At 27.4% G+C, this 23,749-nt stretch overlaps 1 protein-coding gene across 1 annotated transcript; it reads right to left on the minus strand.

Moving 5' to 3' along the window:
- Positions 1–21,441, minus strand: LOC135926308 (small glutamine-rich tetratricopeptide repeat-containing protein alpha-like). The gene is made up of 9 exons (XM_065462134.1): positions 21,296–21,441; positions 21,099–21,211; positions 15,085–15,142; positions 14,941–15,040; positions 8,409–8,513; positions 7,410–7,512; positions 6,884–7,119; positions 746–820; positions 1–345 (listed from the first exon to the last, which is right to left on the minus strand). The coding sequence occupies exons 1-9, from the start codon at positions 21,396–21,398 to the stop codon at positions 111–113; spliced, it is 1,128 nt and encodes a 375-aa protein (XP_065318206.1). The 5' UTR covers positions 21,399–21,441; the 3' UTR covers positions 1–110.
- Positions 21,442–23,749: the final 2,308 nt, after the last annotated feature.

The raw sequence follows: 23,749 nt of genomic DNA on the forward strand, positions 1-23,749 counted from the left end.
TTCAATAATTTTACATTTATTTAAGCGTGAAATATAAAAGCATTTTTATATAACACAAATATTATTCCTTTTGAATTAAACTTTATTATGTAACATAATCTTTTTAAATATTATTGATTCTTCTTATTTTCAGCCTCGCCATCGCCCTTATTGTTACCATCTGCATTCTTAGGCTTCGGATCAAGCGGTGTTTCGTTTGATGAGGAATTGTGATGATTGATGTTTGTAATGTTCTCGGCGCTTTGAGGGTCATGAGGTGGTGGATTTAGGCTGGTGAATTGATTCCTTAATTGACTTATCAATTCTGGATTCCTATTTTGAATCTGAGAGGCCAGCTGTTGACCACTTTGTGAAAGGTAATGTGGCAAGTAGAGTAAAATTAAAAATACTATAAAATAATTTGTAAATTTAAAATAGAATAGTTATGGATGATCTTTTTCAACTATTAAAATATATGTTAGCTAAACATTAAATGCTTTAGAAAAAATAAATAATTATAGTTTAATCAATTATATAAATAAGTCACTAACTTTACGATCAGATAACATTAAATTTCTTGCAAAAATTGAGTGCCCTGTAAAATGTTTAACCCTATTCTTTTCCCTATGCTTAAAAAATGGTGCCCAAATCATGGTCCAGTATGATAGAAATTACCAAAAGTTAAATTAAAAAATAAACAAATTTTAAAAATATGCTTTTAGTCTCAAATAAAATAGTTTTTGTTTATATACTTCAAAGAACTTACATATTTAGAAATGCGTCCAAATTGCCAGGTGAGTTAGAGGTAGTAGTAGTAGTATTATTTAACATACCTGATAAACTATTATAAAAAATATAAATTTTATAAAATTTTAAAATTATATCTATTTAATTTATCCCCAAAATCCTAACTTCAGCCTTATCATGGCGGGGGAGTGGCAAAGTCTTTTGGCGGCTAATGGAGGTCTAAAAGATTCCCTGTGGTCTGGATCTAGAATAGGATCATTATCTCCTAGACGGAGTGTAAAAACCACTTAAAGGGGTTGACTTCAGGAAAGGCATCCGATTATGAAAACGTTGCTATAAAATGTAGCAACGTTTGCAATAAAGAATGGGCGGGGAATAGCCCAAAGTACCCCGTGGGCCTTCTTATCCGCCTACGATAAAAAGAAGGGTGGTAAACCTGGTGGAACCACGATTCGTGAAAATGAAACATATGACGGCCATAAACGACCTGATAATAAGTGGAGAAGCCAGTTTAAGGGGGATGGAGTAAGAGTTGAACATGGAATGTTGGGAGAATGACGGGAAGAGCGGGAGACGTGGTCGATGTATTGCATAGAAGGCATATAGATGTGTGGGCGTTGGGGTATTGGTTGCAAGAAATGGGTAAACAAAGTAATCGAGGCTAGATAACCAGATAATGATTATCAAGATGATTTTTGGTAGAAAGCTATACAATATTATTTCGGCATATGTTCCTAAGGTTAGAAGAAGTGAAAGATAGATTTTGGGACAGTATATTGGAGATGACATCGAGACTGGCAAATGATGAGGGGATTATCCTGGCTGGTGATCTGAATGGACCTGTGGGAGGGAGTAGTGAGGTTATGAAGGAGTAACGGAATGAGAAATCGGGAAGGGGAGAGGATTTTAGTGATGCCATGGATATGACTGTTTGTAATACAATGTTTAAGAAATAATCAGAGAAGCTGGTGACTTACAAGTCGGGTAGTGCTAAAAGTGCAGTGAATTATTTGTAGTAAGGAGATGTGATAGGAGCATAGTAAAAAATGTGAAAGTGATACCGGGAGAGGAGTGTATTAATCAGCCCCGACTAGTTATAGGAGATCTCACTTTTAAAGGCGCCAGAATCACTTAAAGAAAGTTTGTGCCAAGGCTGAAGGTTTGGAAATTGAAGGAGAGTGCTAGACGTCAATTCAATATGACCTTGGCGATATCAGAGCCGAAGGTGGCACAAGCATGGGAGAAGCCATAAGGAGAACATGGGTGAGGACAACTGAGGAAGTATGTGAATGGACATAAGGGCCGCCTAGACATAAGGAGACATGGGGGTAGAATCAGGAGGTAGCGAAAGCTGTGGGCGAGAAACGGAAGTGCTTAAGAGTGGTGTAATAGTAAAGGAAATAGTGATAATAATATTTACAAGGAAGCGAAAAGAAATGCTAAGAAAATAATAGCGAAAGTGCAAGAAGAAAAACGGCAGAAGAAATGGAATGGGGGGAAGGAATGGGATCTGTGGTCCGAATGGCAAAAAAGAGGCAGGATGTGGTTGTTAAGTGTTTGAAAAATATGGAAGGAAAAATGGTGATTGATAGTAGTTGTATTAAGAACACCTGGAAAATCTACATAGAAGGACTTTTGAATAAAGAAAATGAATGAGATATTGATGTTAGTTGTACAAAGGTAGAAGGTCCAGGGTGTAAATTTGGCAAGGGCGAAATTAAGAAAGCAGTAAAAAAGATGAAAAAAGGAAAGACCGCGGGTTTAACAAGGGTGGTTGGTATTAGAGATGTTTAAAGGTTCTAATGACTTCGGGATTGAATGGTTAATGTATTTAGCCAATCAAATTGTCACAGAAGAAACTATTCTTTCTTTGTGGGTCTTACAGAGATATCAAACTTTGGAATACAATGAAAGTTTTTGAGAGGGTGATAGGGAAGCGGATAAGGGAACAAACTAAAATTAATGAAATGCAGTTTGGGGTCACATCGGGATTGGAGAAAAGCACGACAAATGCAATTTTTGTGATGAGACAAACAATATAGAAGTATCTACGAAGGAAGAGTAACTGTATTATGCGTTTGCTGATTTGGAGAAAGCATTTGGTTGGGTCATACGCAAGGTTACTAGATAGGCCTTGGGAAAATCAGGTGGAAGAATGGTTGGTTATGGCAGTTAAGGCGATGTATGTGGGAGCACAAACTCCAGTACGGGTGGATGATGAGATAGTGAAAATTGAAGTGAAGGTAGGACTTAATCAGGGATCCATGCTAAGTTCATTATTATTTATCTTAGTAATGGATGTGGTGGCTAGATAAATGCGTGAAGGACTTCCCTGCGAGCTATTATATGCAGATGACCTTGTAATAATGGCAAACAGTGAAAAAAAATTAAGGGATTAAATTAGTAAATGGAAGATGGCTATGGAAGCAAAAAGCCTGAAAATGAATGCGTAAAGAAGGTGATGATTAGTGGGGAAAATCTGAAGACGGAGGAATCCGGCAACCAGCCATGTGATGTATGAGGGAAAGAAGTTTCTAGAAATTCAAGCACCAGATACCAGAAATGGGTGCAAAAGATGTAGCGTGATAAAAGGAAGTCTGATGTTAGCAAGAATGACCTTTAGTTGTAGAACACACATAATAGGGGTACTTAATACTGATAATGTAGAAAATGGTGGTTTGGATATTAGCAATGAGTTAACTGTGGAAAAAGTGGGAAAATTTTGTTTGGGTGATATAGCTGCTTTCAGACAAGCATGTAAGAAGTTCAAAGAGATGTCATCTATTTAAACAAATAAAAGCGTCTCTCTGAAGTTAAAGGGGAAAGTTTATGTAAACTGTGTAAGGAGTTGTTTAGTGTTATAGCGGTAAAACATGGGCAATAAATGCGACCCACAAAATCAAATTAGAAAGATCAGAGATGAGGATGATTATATGGATGTGTGGGGTATCTCTGAGAGAAAGAAAAACTAGCATTGGGTATAGAAATATTTTGAGTGGTAATGCGAAGAAATAGACTTAGATGATTTGGGCATGTGGAACGTAAGGCAAAAGATGACTGGGTAAAGAGATGCATCTTGATGGAAATAGGAGGACCAAGATGACGTGGATAAATATGATAGGGGCAGATATGAGAAAAATGAATCTTACAAAATGCTGAGGCCCAACAAAAATGGAAAAAAAAATCAGAGGGAAAACTGGCCTACCTGGAAATCGTCATTAAAAGGAGATGATATCAACTTATCTATTTCTTTTCTTTCTACCCTTCTCATTTCCTTACTCTCTATTATCTCCATTTCCCTTCTTTCAGATTCCCCAATCAAAAAATCTATATCTGGATGCTTTTTATGGTGTGTATTTCAATAGATTATATCTTCTTGAAAAGGTATTTACTCCTCAAAAACCAAAATCGAGTAATTTTAACTTTCTTGGTTCCCTCACTGAAATCACACATTACTTAAAGTACTTAAGTATTACCCAATACTTTTAATAATAAATATCAGAGCCCTGCAGGCCCAGCCAGGTACACAGGATGGGCCTTATCTTAAATTTTTTAATCGCTATCATTATATTATCTATAAAATAAATTTCCTATATTTAAAAAAAATCCTGATCAGGACAAAATAATTTTTTTTTAAATCCAAGCCTGAAAATATAAAATGAGGGCCAGGACAGGCCGAAAAAATTTTAAAAAAGCCTGTGCTGAAATTTTTTTGAATCCGGGCCGGGCCGCCGAAATGGTACCTCTACAGATCTCTGATAAATATACTAGAACATTTAATTATTAACGAAAAATTGTGGTTAAAAGTAAGAGGTGATCATAATAAAATAATGAGAGGAATGTTTTAAAGCTTACAATAATCAAAGTAAATCAATGTGAAAGATCAAGATGAATCGATAATCCCATGAACATGTCTACTCTGAGCCGAATTATTCAACCATTCTAACCCCGATTATGGACATCATAGACATCAACCTGAATGACTTATTTCCACAGGCACTTAAATAATGGACGTCAAACACTGCCTCAATCTTTTTAGCAAGCACCTTGTGCACAAACATCTCCAACAGAAATAACTGTCTAACCCCTACTATTTGACATGATTTGACTAGCACCCTTGCCCCCTCCCCTCTAGGACTGTTAGGGATTTTTCCCCTAAATGATTACAAGCCACTTTTTTTATTCACAAAAAAATATCAATATCACCACATTTACTGATATTAATATTTCCTGCAAATTCACCTATAATTAAATAGGTTCGCCATATTTTAATCATAAATTATTGAAGTTCGTTTTTTTGAAAAAAATGATGAACGGCGTTCCTTTTATTTTTGATGAACTTTGAACGTGAACGCGTTCCTTTTTTTATGATGAACGCGTTCGAATTTAACGTTCGTTCAATTGTAAAAATACTTTTATTTTTATTTATTTGAAAAATTTAATATTTCCAAATTTTTTATCGGCTGTGTATTTCCTTTTCACATTTCAATTTTTTTAACACACCATTATTATAGTTTATTAGTTTAAATTTTATTGTTTATATTTTAATTTAATAGATTAGCATAAGCATGGATATTATTATTTAATCCTCATCATCTGATTCAGAAAATCCAAAATCAGATGAATTATCATTACTATGGCCAAATATGATAAATGTTTTACATTAACATCCTATATTAAAGGAACTAATCCAATGCTTACCAAGTGTAAAATGTGGCCAAAAAGTATTATATTGTCAAAATCTTCAGGTTCTTAAAACGACATTTGATTTTAATATTAATTATTTGATTTTATATGATATAACTAAGTTAAATCATTAAATTTGAAGAAATAATGCATTTGGGATATTTGACCCCAACAAAAACGATAGTTATTTTAAAATTAAAAAAATTAGTGGCCTCAAATATGGTCAACCATTGATAGACGCCGTATTAAATGGGATTAATAAAAGGTATTAAACCTATCACTCTCAATTAATTACATTATTTTATATTTTTTAAAGATTTGAACATATATATAAGGATCAATATGTTCTTTCTGCAATTATACATCCAGAATTCAAACTTCAATGGCCATGGATAAAACTTCCACAGAACGAACCTATTAAAATAAAACTTATAGCGTTATTGAAAAAAATGCTTTGAAAACCCTAGAGAACTGTTAATTTCGAGATATCCTTTTTTTGTCGAGAGTAGAGAATGGATTGGAGGAGATAACTTATCTCAATTTTTTGCAAATAACAAAACAATATGTTTTTAATTAATTCTCCACGTTAAAAGAGCTGTTTATTAAGTATAATACCTAAATCCCCTCATCTTCCCCTGTAGAGCGCGTTTAGGCTAATGCCGTATTAACTGCCAGTGTTCCTGTCTATCAGATAAATATTTTGAAAACAATTGTTATTAAAATTTAATAAGAAAAATTTTTTATAAATAAAAATATCTTTTTATTCGCTATATTATATTATATTATCAAAATATAACTATATTATTTTTTAACATGGCTAAAATATATTGTAGTAAAAAATATAAGTTTATTTATATTAAATTTAATTTAATAAAAATTAATCATAAAATTTTGAACGGTTTTATGAACGTGAACGCGTTCGTGAACGTGAACGCGTTCGTGAACGTGAAGCGTTCGTGAACGTGAACGCGTTCGTGAACGTGTTCCTTTTTTTGAACATGAACTTGATCATGAACGCGTTCGATTTTTTTAGAAATGTTTACAGCACTATAAATTATTATATTTTATGAGTGTTTACCATGAAAACTTAAATTTTATTAAGACAAAACAAATATGGTTTTCATTATATTTTCTAAAATTCATTCTTATTTTTGTTAAGAAATAATCCCTTTTGACACAAAATTTGGCGAAAATTTATATTTTGATAAATTTTTAATAACAACTTAATTCTATTCGCACATAAGCTCCCATATTTTATGGAAATACAGATTCCCCCCTTTTGAATTTTATTTAACTCACGATTTAATTATTAATTTGAGCGTTTTATTTAATAAACTTATTCTTAATATTCTTCAATATAATAAAGCCTCTATCAAAATGTTAGCTTACTTTTACTGTGCTAAAAACTTTTATGAAGATCGTTTATATTAAAAAGGAAAGGAAGCGTTTTAAAAATTTAATGGTTTTTTACGCCTTTTGAATATTATGGTCTGCCATAAGATTAGTGGCCATATTGATCAGTGCTGGATTGTTTAACATGGCACCGAAATCTAGATTATTGGCACAATTAGTGCTTCCGCCTCCGACACCGCCGGCCCCCGAAATCCCAAATATGTTTCCTAAACAGCCCATCCCACCAGGAATGGATTGGGCGGTTCCCGATTTGTCTGTTGTCATGTGTGCGTCGGCCAATTTGTCAATTACTATCTTTATGCATACAGTAAAAAAGTCACATTAGTATAAAAATGATTGTAAATTCATGGGGAAAATTCTTGGAATATGAAAATTAAGCATTTTTCCTAGAGTACATGTACTGATTATACAGTATTTAGAATTAATATATCATACCTTCCTTTTCAGTAAATAGTGTTTGAATTTATGGCTTTCTTATCAATTTTATAATAAAGAGGAAACTTATTAAAGTTTATAGGTTTAAAAAAACATTAGGATTTTAAAAAATATTGTTTCAACTAAATATTTTTTTTGCCTTTTCATACTTTTAAGTTATTTTGGTAGCTCTCATTGGAAGGTTCTAGCGAGAGAGCTTTTTCGTAACAGGATTTGGCTTCCGTAAATTTTTCAGCAGCTATATAGGCTAAGCTAGATATAATAAAGAAAAAGTTACTCTATTTTTTTTATTGTTCATTCATACTATTTTCTCTTATTTGTATCCTTTAAAAAAAATTTAACATACAAATTAAATTTTTTGTTCTACTTTTAGGATATAGCATTATTTTTAATATCTAAAAATATTGCAATGAAGATAAGAGAAATTACAAAGTAAGATTGAAAAAGTAAAAAAAATTACAAGTTAAGATTTCAAAAAATAAGTATGTATATATATATATATATATATTTTAATCAAGTATATCCATTTTTTTAGAAAAGGTAAATTCTATTCCCAAAAAAATCATTAAATTTAAAAAATGTAGTCAATCATAAAAAAAATTTAGTGGCTGCAAAAAGTTTTTCAAGTTTATTTAAGGTAAAATGAGAGGTTTGACATCCCCAACTTTAAATTGCATATATCTTAATAAGTGCACATACTTACATACTCACAACATCTTAAGAGTTTAATATAAAATAAAATTCTAAATTTTCTTAGGATAACAAAATTTTTATGATTTTTGTAAAAATGGTGATTTCTGAAAATTAAAAAATTAGCCTTTTTAAAAAAATCATAATGATGAGAAAATTATTAGAAAATAACGTTGTTTATTTTTTTATTTTTCAATCTATAAATATTTACTAAAACTTTGTTTAAAATTTTTTTTTATAACCTTACCTTGGCAATTTAAATGACTCGTTGACCAAAATTTTAAGCTCAGCATGCATGCTTAAATAACATTACACACAAAATAAGGTTCTAACAAATCTGATGATTATGTTTTTTTTATGAAACCATATCATCATAAAATGATGTTTATTATATAATTCGGTTTATAATAATCTTTCAAGCATAATTTTAATGATAAATTGAAATCAAATTTTTTTACCCCAATCTGCCATATGCTTTGCCATATGATGGGTTAAGCTGGAGAGCTTTTTGACAATCCTTTATAGCATTATTCACATCGTTCAACTTCAAATAAGCTGCGGCTCTTGGAAATAAATATATATGAAAAATAAATTAATTAAAAAATAATCGATGGAGAGTTTCACCCCCCTCAAAAATATTATTTTCTGGCTATAGTAATTATTCTTAAAATTTATTTAAAATTTGTTTATTCTTATTTTATTTATTTCTTCTTGTTTTGTATATTTACTTATTGGAAGGAGAGGGAGTTATCAAATTTTATTTATTAGAATGATATTTACAAAACTTTGCAAATTTGCCAATATGAGGGGTCCTCTGGTTATGCCATATTAGGGTCATTTCATGAAAGATTGATCAAAAAAACATGATTTTAAGACATTTCTCAGTTTTTATATATTTAAAGCAAAATTTCCACCTTCTAAAACTTTTTAAGATATCAGGGGTAGAAGCATTTTTTATGAATGTCGGTTTTCATTTAATTGATAATTAATTAAAAACCACAAGCATGAAAATAATAAATTTAGTATTAAAATAAAGGAAAGGAGTCGCTTTGATCTTAATAAAATTTTAAACAAACATTACTATATACATTAATAAAAAACAAATTAGAGATGAGATTTTACGACATCATAAGTAAAATCCATAAAACTAATATAAAATGAGCAAATTAATCTTTTATTTATACTATAGATGGCATATTTTCGTTCCATAAATGATCAATGTTTCCATAAAAAAAATATTTTAAATAATGATCTAAAAGGTTCATATCATATAATTTTCAATGCGTGGTCCGTGGATGAAGTTTTGGGTTGGGGTGTTCAGATCCCCAACATAATATTGTATAAGTTTTTTTTATTGATTGACTTCTTTCAATTATCAATCTATAAAAGATTTCTGCAGTTTTTTTATATTATAAATCTGCCTCAGCCAACAAACCTAACCGGGCTAAAAATTAGCCAGACAACTCATGCAAAATATTTTACAGAATTTTATATAAAATTTAAAATATTTCATTCACATTTTCTTTAAATAAATATTAATCTTTATAAAATCTTCAGGCCAATTCAAGCTCAGCAAATCTACATATTGCATAGCTTATTTATTTTATTTATAAAAAATTTATTTTATGACATAAACATAAAGCTTATGCTTTGACAATTTTGGACTATTAAAATACCATATGTTATAAGCTCCCTCGTTGAAAGAGTATTGTAATTGACATAAATTTATTTCTTATAGATGTCTTAGCCTATTCTAATTAATTTTGGCCCATCATATCTATTCTCGAACTTATAATCATATGTTTTTTACTATACCATTTATGCAACGATGACCACATAAGGGTTCAAAAAAAGTAATTTTTCTAAAAAAAATTTGGCAAAATATTTTATAATAAATTTTAGTTTATATTCTTACTAAACAAAAATACTATTTTTTCTTCATAATATTTTTATTATTTATATAAAAATTCCAGAAAATTAAAAATTTTATTGTTATTATCATTATATTTTTTCATTTGAATATAAAAATTATTTATAATCATTTTATATTTACCAAATTTTTAAATAATAATAGAATATTATTAAGACAAAACAATTTCTAACAGTTGATGAAGCCCTATCCATGTTTTTAGATGAAGGCTCTGGTGATGAAGCAGATGTTGTAATTATACCTCATAATGCTGGTTTAGTTAGAGATGAAGAAGATTTCGATGAAAACGATCACACCGACACATCTAATCTTCCATTAGATACTGCAGGGGAGATCGAAATCCATAATCCAGCAGACATTGATATTGTTTCAAAATCCTCAATACCTAAAAATCAAGAGAGCAAATTAAATTTTCGAAATAATTTAAAATGGAGAAAAATTGATCCAATTTACACATCTAGATCTACTGATAATGATAAGGAATTATAATCAAATCTTCAATTTGATTTGATCGGAAAAACTCCATTTTTGATTAAGATATGTATTCACTGCTTGTGAATCAATCACATATTTATTCCAAACAAAACAATAGAACAAATTTTATTACAACCGAGTCAGAGATAAAAAAATTTATAGGAATTCTTTTGCTATCAGGATACCATTCCTTATCGCAAGAAAGAATGTATTGGTCGAATGACAATGATATTATTATACCAATCGTTAGGAATTCAATGACACAACATACATTTTGCGATATCAAAAAAATATCTACATTTATTTAATAACTAGTTGATAACCCGTCAAGAATGACGGGAATAATAAAATCTTGAACTATTATATGAAATTTTTTTTTAAATACATTTTTTTATATAAAATAGACAAATTTTAGTGATTATTTTTTCATTTTATTAAATTTGGCGTAAAATATATGAAATTGTAATTAAAAATGTAGGGTAGATATTGATAAATTCGTATTGTATGTCATTTCCAGGGTTCAAATATTGTTGTTGAGATAAAATTTTTATACTGGCCTATTTTGGGATGGTAATATGAGATAAATGTTTATTTTTCAATTGGCTAAATATAATCTAAATTTATTTGTTAAATCTAAATTATAATAAGTACTTAAGATTAGTGAGGGAGGTTAATTTTCTGGCATGGGAAGATATTGATAAATAGGTATTTTATACTATTTGCAGAGCTCCCATATTGTGGTTGAGATAAAAAAAAATTTACTGCCATATTTTGGGGTGATAAATAATTTAAATTTATTTTTTAAATCTAAATAGTAATATAAAAATAATTTTATAAAAATTAATAAATTTTACTTTGATTGAATATAAATACTTACGCTAAAATTAATATGAGATAAATGTTTATTTTTCAATTGGCAAAATATAATTTAATTTGCTATTTTAAATTTAATAATATTCATTCTTACCATAATGAGGTGAGGTTAGTATTCTTTTTAATATAACACAATAAGATCTAAATTATATAAATTAATTAAAAATATGTTAATAGCAAAATAATAACATATATAAGAAAGATTATATTACAAAATTTAATATTGAAGGTGGCTGAGTGGAAGAATATTTGCCTTTAAAACGTTAAGTCATATGTTCGAATCCCGTGATGTACAAAAAATTTTCTTAAAATTTAACATTAGATATATATAGTCTCCATCGATTTATTTAACATTAAGAGAATAGGAAAGTTGATAGAAAAAATAAAAATTAACATTAAGATTATACGAAAACGTTCATTTCTTGATTACGGTGATTATATATATAGATTCAACACTTAATGAAGAGGATAATCTTTATTAAGTACATCCATATTCAAATTCACTAAATAAAAAGTTTCAACAATTTGGTATATTTTTATATAATTTAAGGATATATGAGCAAATGATACCGTATCGAGGAAGAAATCCCAGTAAAATGTTTGGTAAGCCATTCGATTTGGATATAAATCATGCACCCTTGCTTCCTCCAATGGATATACACTTGCATTTAATATATATCAAGGTAAAAATAAAAGTCCAATAGCTTCGAATCTTGGATTAGGAAATATGGTTGTTACAAATTTTACATTCTATTTACTTCAATAATTTTTTATATCTCCTAAGGCTTTTATCACATTTGATGCATCTTGAATTTTTCGCAACTGAGACTATAAGAGAAAATAGACTTGAAAATTCTTCCCTAAAAACAATTAAAGTTATGGCAAAAAAAGAGAGGGGCTAATACGACTACCGATTTGAAAAGATATAAGAAATATTTGTAGTTCGATAAAATGATAGTTCAGTGGTGACAGTTGCCTCAACATGTAAAGTTTTTAGCCCTCTATGCAACGTATCAAGATTCTATCGAAAGATTTTCTCAAAAACAAAATTACACAACCAAAACTTTTAAATTCATATAATTGTAATATGGGTGGCTTTGATATGTGCGATAACCTAGTGTCAACATACAGAATAAATATACGAGGTAAAAATAGTGGTGATCTATTTTTAGCAATTTTATTGACGTAGCAGTAGTAAATTCATGGAAGTTATGGAATCGAGTGAATCCTGATGATAAAAAATCATTACTAACATTTTGGCGGGAAATAACTATGACACATTTGAAAACTCCCGTTAAAAAAAAGATGAGTGTACAAATAGAGGCCATTCTAGTCAATTTTCTCAAAAAACCTGAAAATTCTTATGGTCATTATGTTAAAACTTATCGATAACAAAAGGCGACGTTGTAAGCTTTGTCATAGTCAGACAAGATATATATGTAACATGTGTCAAATACCAATACATATTGATTGTTTTCAAAAATTTCATAAAATATTAAAATTATAAAATATTATCTTATAAATGCAAAAAATAAATTTTGGAATTATCTATCATATTTCGATTTTTTGCAATAATATAATTTTATCTTATTTTTATACCCCTAATGGTCAACGTTGCAGATATGCGACGGTTCAGATTTTCTATTTAGGATGATTTTTTCGTTCCGATTTTAAATGATTTCTTAGATAAACTAAAATAAATAAAATTTGAAAAAATCAAGAATTTTACCGGCTGGAAAAAGCGTGATCATAAATAGGTTAATATAAATTCATTCATTAATTTTTTAACTTTTGAATGATAATAGAAAAAAAATCAATCTATAAAATAACTTACGCCATATTTTAATGTTAGAGATATGCACAGCTCAGTCAAACTCAAAGCCTCTTTCAGGCCAGACATAGAAAATGGTGATAGTAACTTTTAGATAATTTATTATTTAAAAAATATCATATAGAAAGTAAAGGTGGGCGAAAACTGGCCTAGCAAAGATAATTTTTTGGCCCAGCCCATAATAACTTTTTATGAATAAAAGCGACATAAACTTGTCTTATCAGCTACACTTTCAAAACCTTGGTCTGGCCCATAAAAAAAATTGAACAATTGTCCAGCCCAGCCCAGTAAAAGACAAATATCAAACCAAGTGGAAGTTGAAGGGTATGATAATGACATGACTAATGATTGTTATTTTATTTATGTAAGAGATTACTAAAGGTCGTCCATGTATTAATTTTTAGAAATGAATTGAAGAGCGTGATTATGTTTTAAGTTTGTCATAGACTCAACTAGTTGCTTTGTGACACCTAAGATTTTTGACTATTGAGAATTTTTATGGTATTGTAAAGTGTATATATGTATTATATTTTCTGCCATTATATAAATAGTTTACATTGAATCCGTTAGCGAAAAACAGAAGGGAAAAATTAAAAAATCTAAAAGCGATATTTGGTAATATTTACGACCGTTTGTTGGATGTTTTAGAAACAAAGACCCAAAATGAAGCATGGAGAGGGTTTCATCAAAAGAATAAACAATTTTCTCGTTTTTGGTTACTAGTTAACTAGTATGATGCTCTGGCATAAGCGAATCTTGTAAACAGGATTATATAAAGAGACAATATCAAATGCAGTTATGCTTATAAAATAGATAAATTTTTAGATCGCTAAGAAGAATGGTCAAAGATATTCTTCCTAGTTTGCCAAAAAAATATTAATCAGCAATAAAGTCAATTCATCAAAAGAAAACTTAAAAGAATTTTTCCATGAAGTTGAGGATGAACCTATATATAATCTTGAGGAAAAATATAATATTGATTCTTCAGTGTTTTGTTCCATCTGGCTGTGATGATGTCATTACAAGAACGCTTTCAAATGTTTTCAATGTTTATGTTTAAATATTTAAGAACAATTTTAGCTTCCTCTTTGATATATCTGATTTATCAAACCATCCGAAGCTGATTTAAGATCATATGCAATAAATAAAATATTTTTCTTACAGACCAAGGATTCACTGGAAAGCGGTATTAATGAATTAAATCTAATAATAGAACTAAAAACGCTAATTAATATATTATCCACACATACCATGAATACTCTAAAACAAATTTTAAGCTTTATCCATAGGAATAAGTTAGGAGAGGCGTTAAAAAATATTTAAATTGTTTTAAAAATTTTACTAACAATTCTGATCACTGTGGTTTGTAGTGATAATTTTAAGCTTAAATTAATCAAGACCTACCTGAAGTTTGCATGATTAACTCATTGCCCTATCCCTAATTTCCATAAAAAATAATATTGGTACTTAAATTGATTGCGTAGATAATATATTATATCACACATTATATTACCCTTTACGAAAAGCAATGAAGTTATAAATATAACTGTTTAGTACAATAATATAGTTAATAATGTTTAAAATCATTATACAATTTGGTTATGAATAATCATTTCTAACCTGTTAAATTTAGTGTATTTTGTAATTACGCCTATTTTTAATTAAATTAACCATTTATGTGATAACTCAAAAAAGCTTTTGTTTTTTTAGTAATAAAATATAGAGGAAATTTTGATATAAATCTAGACAAACTGAATTTTAATTAGGCCATTTTTGCCCTAAACCACCAAAAGATACAGCCCAAATTATATTGGATAAAAAATTATATTTACATGATGTCATTTCATGATTAATATTAGGTTTAAAACCAATATAAACATACCTGTTACAATAATATATTGGATCCGAATCATCAATCAAAATAGCTTTGTTATAATGTTCTAAAGCTTCTTGAGCATTTTCTAGTTTTATCAAATCATTCCCTAATATAATATATTTAAAATTATATTGCATTTTAAAAAAAAACCTTTATTTTTATGATCATCTGCTTCTGTCTTTTGCTCTGGTGATATTAATTTTATATCCTATCAAAAACATTATTAAAATTTTTGTATAAATTTAATGTCATAATTAGGGTTGCCAGTCCTCCTGATTTTAGCTACCCTTCCTTTTTGGATTGAAATGTTTGAAGTTAGAAATTTCATAATAAAAAGGTAAATAAATTTCTCCCCTTTATAAATTCTTGAGAACAAATGGGATTAGAATCCAAACTATATTCAAATCTTTTATATTAAATAGACTTCTTGAAATCATAAAAAAAGTGGTTATAAAAAAATTCAAAAAGAAATTGAATCTAATAGATGCTTCTCAATTATTACTAAATTAGAAACAATAATGTTGTAAGATGTATTGACAATAGTTAAACACCAAAGTCACATTGATAAATATTGTAAAGTAACATGACTGGTGTTGGATATTTATAAAAAAATTTTAATTCCATGAATGTACCCCTGGAATACTTAGTTGGGCAAAGCTATGATGGTGCTTCAAAGTGAGTAGAAGGAACAGAGTACAGGCTTGGAAGCTGAGACCAAAAAGGAGGCTTTGGTGTGGTGCTATTGTCATTAAATTCAATCATTGTTCAATTATGCCAATCTGTATTAGGCCTTAGAAATGTTATAGGGATCTTAGATGATATTCATGTTTATTTATGTGAGGTTAAAAGATATGCAGTGTATATAGTATATCCGAGTGGTAACAAAATCGTAATAAATTATAAGTATCAATAATATCACTCAATATTATTAACTTATTTGTTTAGATTTAACATATTTATTTTATATATTTATAGAAGCTGGTTATTAGCTTATAAAGCTAAAATAATTATACTTTATGATGGCCTGAGAACAGCTTTGTCATAGATTTCCAAAGATCCTGCCATTTCCAAGACTAGTGCTATAATTTTTAAAACATATTAGGGTCATTCCACATCAAATGAGCAAAAAAATGAGATTTTCGGCCGACCCCTTTCGATTTTTTTAAAATTTGGTAAGCAAAGAAAGGTCAATGTAACTAAGAAATAGCCAAAATTTTAGCCTCCTAACATTTATATTTTTGAAGATATTAGGGTTTAAGGTGGCAAAAATGACTTACTTTTACCATTATCTGCCTTCATTCAATTAAGCATATCTTAAAAACTACATAATTGTAAATAACGAATTTAATATCAAAATTACGTACAAAGATTCTACTTTTAGATAAAAAAATTTTTTTATTTTTTTTACCAATTTCTGGCCATTTTATTTAATATATAAAGACTAAAAACGATTTTTTGGAAATAATACGGCCTTCAATTTTTTTAAAAAATTTCGTAGACATTATTAAACTCTTCCTTTATATTTATATAAAAAAATTGGTTTAGCAGCGGCCATCTTCATTCTCAAAATCGATAAAAATGTTTAGAAAAGTGTATAAATATTTTCCCGAAATGGGGCGTCTTTGTATAAAATTATATATTAATCAGTTTTTAATGGTTTTTCTTGGACTATTTGATATAATTTAAAGGATTATTCATCTTATAGTGAAAATAACAATAAATGGGGCTTTCGTTCAATTATAGAAATTGTATATCGATAAAAGAAATTCAATTTATTACTTTATTTATAATTTATAAAAATTTTGCCCATATAGCATATATTTAATGAATATTAATATATTTAACCAAGTTTATAGTTCTTGAATATATGAATCAGAATCTTGTGCATTTCATAGACGCCAAAAAATAATATCAAAATTTTCTCTACTCAATTTTTTAAAATAATTTGATATTTTTAAAATATTACAAATATTAATTTATTATTATTATGAAATTATAAACAAAATAAAAGTATTATCATAAAATAACCCAAAACAATATAAATATTGGATCGGATTTTCTTAAATCAGCATAGCCTTACTAAATTAGAATAACAATAAATAAGTGTTTCAATCAATAAAATAAATAAAAATTTTAAAATTGATTAATCATTCAAAATACATGCTCACTATATTAATTCATTTTTTAATTAATTTATTGGTATTTTGATTTCTATCAACACCTAACCCCAAGCCTGGAAAAACTATAGACGAATATACAGCTAAAATTGTACAAGAATTTTATTGTATGGACGAAATAAGCAGAATCATGCCAGGCAAGAAAGATTGCGTTTAGATTTTGACCAAAGACGGAAAAAGAATACCATGCATAAGAGATTAATTTTAGATAATTTGAAAGAAATTCATATATTTTTTAAAGAAATGAGGCCTGATGTTAAAATTGGTTTTTCGAAATTTGCAAGCATTCGCTCAAAAATTGTATACTCGTTGGAGGTAGTGGTACACATGTATGTGATTGCAGCTACCGCCAAAATTTTAAATTAATGATCATTGGATCAAATTTAACCAATGATATGTTGCCCTTTAAAACATACAAACATATTTTACACTTAATAATTTGTAATTCGCCTCAACAATCCAGTTTATATGGGCAAATGTGATAATTGTCCAGGGTCAACACATTACGCGATCAAATAGAAATATTGTTTCGTTCTAAGGACATCGAATTTATAACATACAAACAATGGCTATCCGTAGATAGAACCACTCTTGAAACAATAACCAAACCAGTAGGTGAATTTATCAATGCCTTTTTTGAAAAAATGGAATCTTTATTACTCCATTTTTTTATTTCAACGCAACAATCGTTGTATCAAGACAATCTAAAATTGAACTTAGACGAAGACCAATATTTAATTTTATGTGATTTTTAAGAAAACTATAGCTTTATCCACTGCTCACCCTTTTGTTATATATTATAAAGATAATTTTGCCAATATTTGTTGCCTAAATTACGTAATGATATCCGAATCTTTGCAACACAATACAATAGCAGTACATAATTTCAAAAAAACATTAGTAAATTTTTTAATTAATAAAATTTATAGGCCAAATAAAATTTTTTATTTTTCCGATGATAAAAATCATAAAAATTTTATTAATATTTGCCATCATGAGATGGATTTCGGGGTACAGGCGAAATGGCATTTTTCTGCTTAGCACACGGGGAAAATGTTTGTGATGGGATTGGTGGCACTGTTAAAAGATTAGCCGCTAGAGCTAGTTTACAAGGCCTTACTCAAAGTTAATAACCTTATCATATGATATGAATTGTACGAGTTAAATAAAGAAAATATTAATGTCATATATTTTGAATAGATGACCAAAATAAATTATGATTAAGAAGATCTATTACTCAAGAAAAGATTTTCAAAAACTAGATCTATACCTGGAACACACAAAATACACACCTTGATTCCAACATATCTACATTAATTTAAAAGTAAAATGTATTCCAATTCAATAGAAAGTACTATAGAATAGTTATCATATAATGATGAAAGTATAATTATTGAAGAAATATCAGGATACCTAACGTATTTTGTTTTAGTGAAAAATTAAAAGCAGGAAGAAATATATATAAAGTTTTTAACCCATCCGGACCTTCTAATTCCTTTACATTTTCAAATATAGACGACACTCTTTACTTGTCCAAATGTCATATCTTAACATTAGTTTCACTGTTAACTGCTACTGGCCGTAGTTATACATTGTTGTCACAAGAAAGTAAATGCGATACCAAAAAATTAGAATCTTTTAAAGGTGAGTTGTTTATTAGATTTTTAAATTTAAATTATATCAATTTTTTGGCGCCATATATGAAATGCACAAGATTCTGATTCATATATTCAAGAACTCGAAACTTAATTGAACATATTTTATTAATATTCATTAAATATATGTTATATGCGCAAAAAATTTTATAATAAATTATAAATAAAGTAATAAATTAATTGAATTTCTTTTATCGATAGACAATTTCTATAATTGAATGAAAGCCCCATTTATTGTTATTTTCACTTACAAGATGAATAATCCTTTAAATTATATAAAATAGTCCAAGAAAAACCATTAAAAACTGATTAATATATAATTTTATACAAAGACGCCCCCTTTTGGGACAATATTTATACACTTTTCTAAACATTTTTATCGATTTTGAGAATGAAGATGGCCGCGTCCCAGATTAATTTTTTTTATAAATATAAAGAAAGAGTTTAATAACTACTAAATTTTTTTAAAAAATTGAAGGTCGTATTATTTCCAAAAAATTGTTTTTAGTCCTTTTATATTAAATAAAATGACCGGAAATTTTTTATCTAAAAGTAGAATCTTTCTACGCAATTTTGATATTAAATTTGTTATTTACAATTATGTAGTTTTTAAGATATGCTTAAATGAATGAAGGCAGATAATGGTAAAAATACGTCATTTTTGCCACTTTGAACCCTAATATCTCCAAAAATATAAATGATACGAGGCTAAAATTTTGGCTATTTCTTAACTACACTACCCTTTCTTTGCTTACCAAATTTTAAAAAAATCGAAGGGGTCGGTAGAATCGTGGTGGATTTGTCATGGAATGACCAATTATTTTATCACTTTGCATTTTGGGCAAAATATTATTAACAACAAGCTTGGCTTGCAGACTATGTCAAAGGATATAGGGTTTGCAATGAATCATATTCAATTAGCAAAAAATCTTCTGAATTAGTTGTTGTATCATTAATTAATCTTATTGGATCATACTATTAAATTTTTGAATCTTTTTCTAACTTTTATTAAGAGGAGAATTTTATTTTTTGATTTTGAAGGTTCTAGGCTTCAAACATTTCAATCCAAAAAGAAGGGTATATATACTTCATTATTAATATTTTATTTTTTATGTTGCACTATTTGATAACAATGTAGTTTATTGAAAGATTTAATGATGAATCCATTAAATTTTTAAATCAATCCTCGTTTTTCACACCAAGGAGAATTGGTGATGAGAAACTTTTTAAATATGATATGGATATCTGAGAATTTTACCATTTGAATTCGAAACAAGTTTTTGATGAAATGTCTAAATTTTGAAATATTTAAAAAGGGGGAATGTAAATATTACAGATGATCCCTAAGTTAAACAAAAAACTCATCATTCTGAGAATTATAAATTTATTTTATTAAAATATTTGTAGATTATTCAGCTTATTGTTCATGATTCTGAGACTTGTTAAGATTAAAACTGGAAAAACTATTCATTTATTATACCTTATCATTTACAAATTTTACTGACTCCCTAATTTAATTTTATATAAATATTTATTAACTATTGCTACAACTTGTGTTGGTGCCAAAAGGGTTATGACTTTGGAGTATTATGAATCTGTTTCCTAATAATTTAATCATTTTATCAATGGAACAAAATTTATTTAAAAAATTAAATATTGTAGTATAAATTATTTTAACATTACTATTTTTTTAAAAAATATTTTAAATCTCTTTGCTTACAATTTTAAATATCTTTATATTTTAATATTTTTATTTATAATATATTGAATAATGCAATAAAAATTATTTTATATATTATTTTTTAAATTTATAATCAAGAGTAAGAGTCAAAAAAATGTAACTGCTTCTCTTGGATGGAAGTATTTATTTTTCATCAGGTTATTCTATTTTCCTAGCTCAAAGGTATAGAGCCCACTAGATGGGTGTAGTAAAGCAATAAATAAAATTTTAAATAGTTTTTTGTAAAAATCATAAAAATTCAAAAAATACTCTAATCAACATGGGGGGATATATTTCTATAAAGCAATTGCTTCAAAGGTCTGTACCCCATTTTAGAAAGCAGTTGTTTAATCTCCCCTTCCAATAAAAATAAATCAAGTTAATAATTTTTATAATAATAATTTAATTTCAACGAATTTTTTTATAAAAAATAGTAAAAACCCAAAATCATTATTTTTTAAATACAACATATCTAAATGCCCATAATAAGTGGACCTAAATACCTACAATAAATTCTATGTAGAAAAAACTATGAAATGGTGCTTAGGCAAAATTCTATCTACTGATTTTTCAAATATATATATACATATATATATGTAAAATTAATTTAACCTTGTCAATATTTTTTTTATATATATCTAGGATTTTCGTAGACCCACATTTCATGTAATCAGTAGATTCATTTGCCGTAACCCCAAACGCATTTTCCAAACACTGTATGGCAACTATATTTTAGATTTTAAAAAAATATATTTTACAATAAAAAAATGAATATATTTACATAAAGAAAGTGTAAATTTAAACGAAACCTTCTAAACTTTCAACAGAATCTGGTGAAGATTTATTTACCACTATTTGATCCTTTAAAAAATCAATAAAGCTTAAAACGAGTTTCTTTTCTGTTGTCATCATTGTGTTAGATTATTTATAAAAACCTTGCTATAAAATAGCGAGTATCTTGGTATCTGTCAAATTGACATGACAAAGACTGTTGATTTCTAAAATACGACAATTATTTTAATCCAACTATAGATAAATTTGTTTAGCTATGAAAAATTAAAACATATTTAATGAAACAATATTTAGAAGTTAATTAATTTTATTTCCAAATAAATTAAAATATATAAAAATGCTTTCTACAAATCAACCCTATACTATATATAAAGAACCTTATAAAACATTTCCAATATGAAAAGTATTATTATGATTCCAGGTGCCTAAAAAATGCTCAAAGCCAAATAATCTCTATTAAAAATATGATCCTAATGCTCACTTCTTTTACCAAATTAAATATTTTTCTTAGTAAATAGCTGTTTAAACAATTTTTCTTACAAATTATAATAAGATTCATGATAGTGTTGTCATAAAGTACGATTTAGTCCTAATTTTAAAAACGGCCGGATTGTTAGGCAAACCTTGAGATTTAACAAATAAATGTCAATTACATAATATTAATTTGATTATGATATTAATCGGGTCATTTTTAAAAATCGACCCGAATCGAGCTTTTTAACAACACTAATTCGTTTCACCTCTGAATATGATTAATCAATAATTTTTATTGAAAATATTTTTTTTTATTATAATATATTATATTTCACTATGGTTTGTATTATAGGTTATTGTATAAATTAAAATAATTTTTAAACTCAAATATAAAAAGATACAAAATTATATTAAAACAAGACATAATCAGCTTAGATAGTAAAAAGAAAATATAAAGGAAGAATATTATAACATTTAAAATTGATTCTAATTCATATTATAAATATTTCATTATTCTAATTTTGTCAAAGTTTGGAAAAAATCTTTTAGGCAAAAATCTTTAAAAATAATTTTAAAGAGAAAGATTTTTGAACAAATTTTACCTAAAATTCCAAATTCTTTAGTAAAAAAAGATCTTAAGTAAATCATTTCTAATTTTCATGCATAACAAATCTTTCAAGATGTTATCAAAAACTTTTTAAAAATATTTAAAGATCTATTCCAAAAAATTTTGAAGATTTTTTTATACTACAATTTTTTCCTTTTTAAAATACTATTGAAAAAATCGAATCAAATTGAATAAGGTTTTTATTATTCGTACGATTACTAATATGGAATAATTCGATTCCTACGAATACGAAAAATACAATTATTCGATTCAAACCAAATAATGCAAATCATGGGCGTCACTAGTTACAATCCCAGGAGAGTCAACTAATAATTTTTATGGAGGGGGGGGGGGGTGTAGTGACTAGCTACCAAACACTGGGTTGGATATCTAAGATTCATCAATCAAGATCATGTGGTTATCGGAAATAGAGTAACGTTCTAGAATAATGGCTGGTGTTTTGAATTTCATATTTATTATTATGATGTTGTTATTGGAATATATATAATTAGTATTATTTGTATAAATAGTTTATTTGATTGCAATAAAGAATTACATAAATCCTAGGGATATATATTTATATGCTACCAAATGAAATATATTAATAAATCGTATTGAAGTATGAACTATTTTTTATATATGATATTATGCTGGGCAATATGAATAAATTATGGTTGATAATGAAGAATGAATTATGATTATATAATGATTCTAATATTTAATCATTACATAATTGTTGACAAAGTAAAATTAGGTGACGTATGAATTTGCAAAAGAAAAAAAAATAATAAATCAGAAATAGTTGATTAAGTACAAATCAAAATGTTCATGCTGAATAAATCTAATGAAATTGCAGAAGCCCCTCCCCTATCAGGTCAAATCTGATATTTTTTAACAAAATAATTATAATTTTATTGATAAATCTTAATTTGTCATTTTCTATTACAAACTTATAAATAATGGAAAAATTATTTGCCATACCAAATTTCTCAGAAATGAGGTAAATTTTTAAAATATAGGCAGCATTAAATCCTATTATAATTTTATATTCTTTAACATTTCAAATCATAATTGTAAACTAGTTTAAATTAGTTTCCTTTAATATTCCATATGTTTCATATTTATTTATATATCATATTTTATAATAAAATATTTTAATATCTGTTAATAGTATATTTCTATTTCAAATTTACATTTTAACAATTAAATATTATACATATAATATATACTATAAAAAACAATATAAAATATAAAATAATTTTTAAAAAAGGAAGGGAGAATGGAGGGGAGGGGGTGGATATTATGAAAAACATAATTGAAACACATTGATATATGTAAATATTTCTATTTGTAGAAAAAGAATTCTTTGACATCCAATGTGTGGATGTAC

Source organism: Gordionus sp. m RMFG-2023, chromosome 3 (assembly GCF_954871325.1).
Source record: "Gordionus sp. m RMFG-2023 chromosome 3, tfGorSpeb1-WG-v2, whole genome shotgun sequence".
Taxonomy (NCBI): Eukaryota; Metazoa; Nematomorpha; class Gordioida; order Chordodea; family Parachordodidae; genus Gordionus; species Gordionus sp. m RMFG-2023.

Bases quoted from the DNA above. Each gene is read 5' to 3' on its own strand.
- LOC135926308 (XM_065462134.1), bottom strand. From the start codon at position 21,398: ATGATGACAACAGAAAAGAAACTCGTTTTAAGCTTTATTGATTTTTTA. The intron at 8,514-14,940 runs GTATGTTTATAT...TTTATTTCCAAG, and splicing joins CCAATATATTATTGTAACAG to AGCCGCAGCTTATTTGAAGT. The intron at 346-745 runs GTAAGTTCTTTG...CCTTTCACAAAG, and splicing joins TTGGACGCATTTCTAAATAT to TGGTCAACAGCTGGCCTCTC.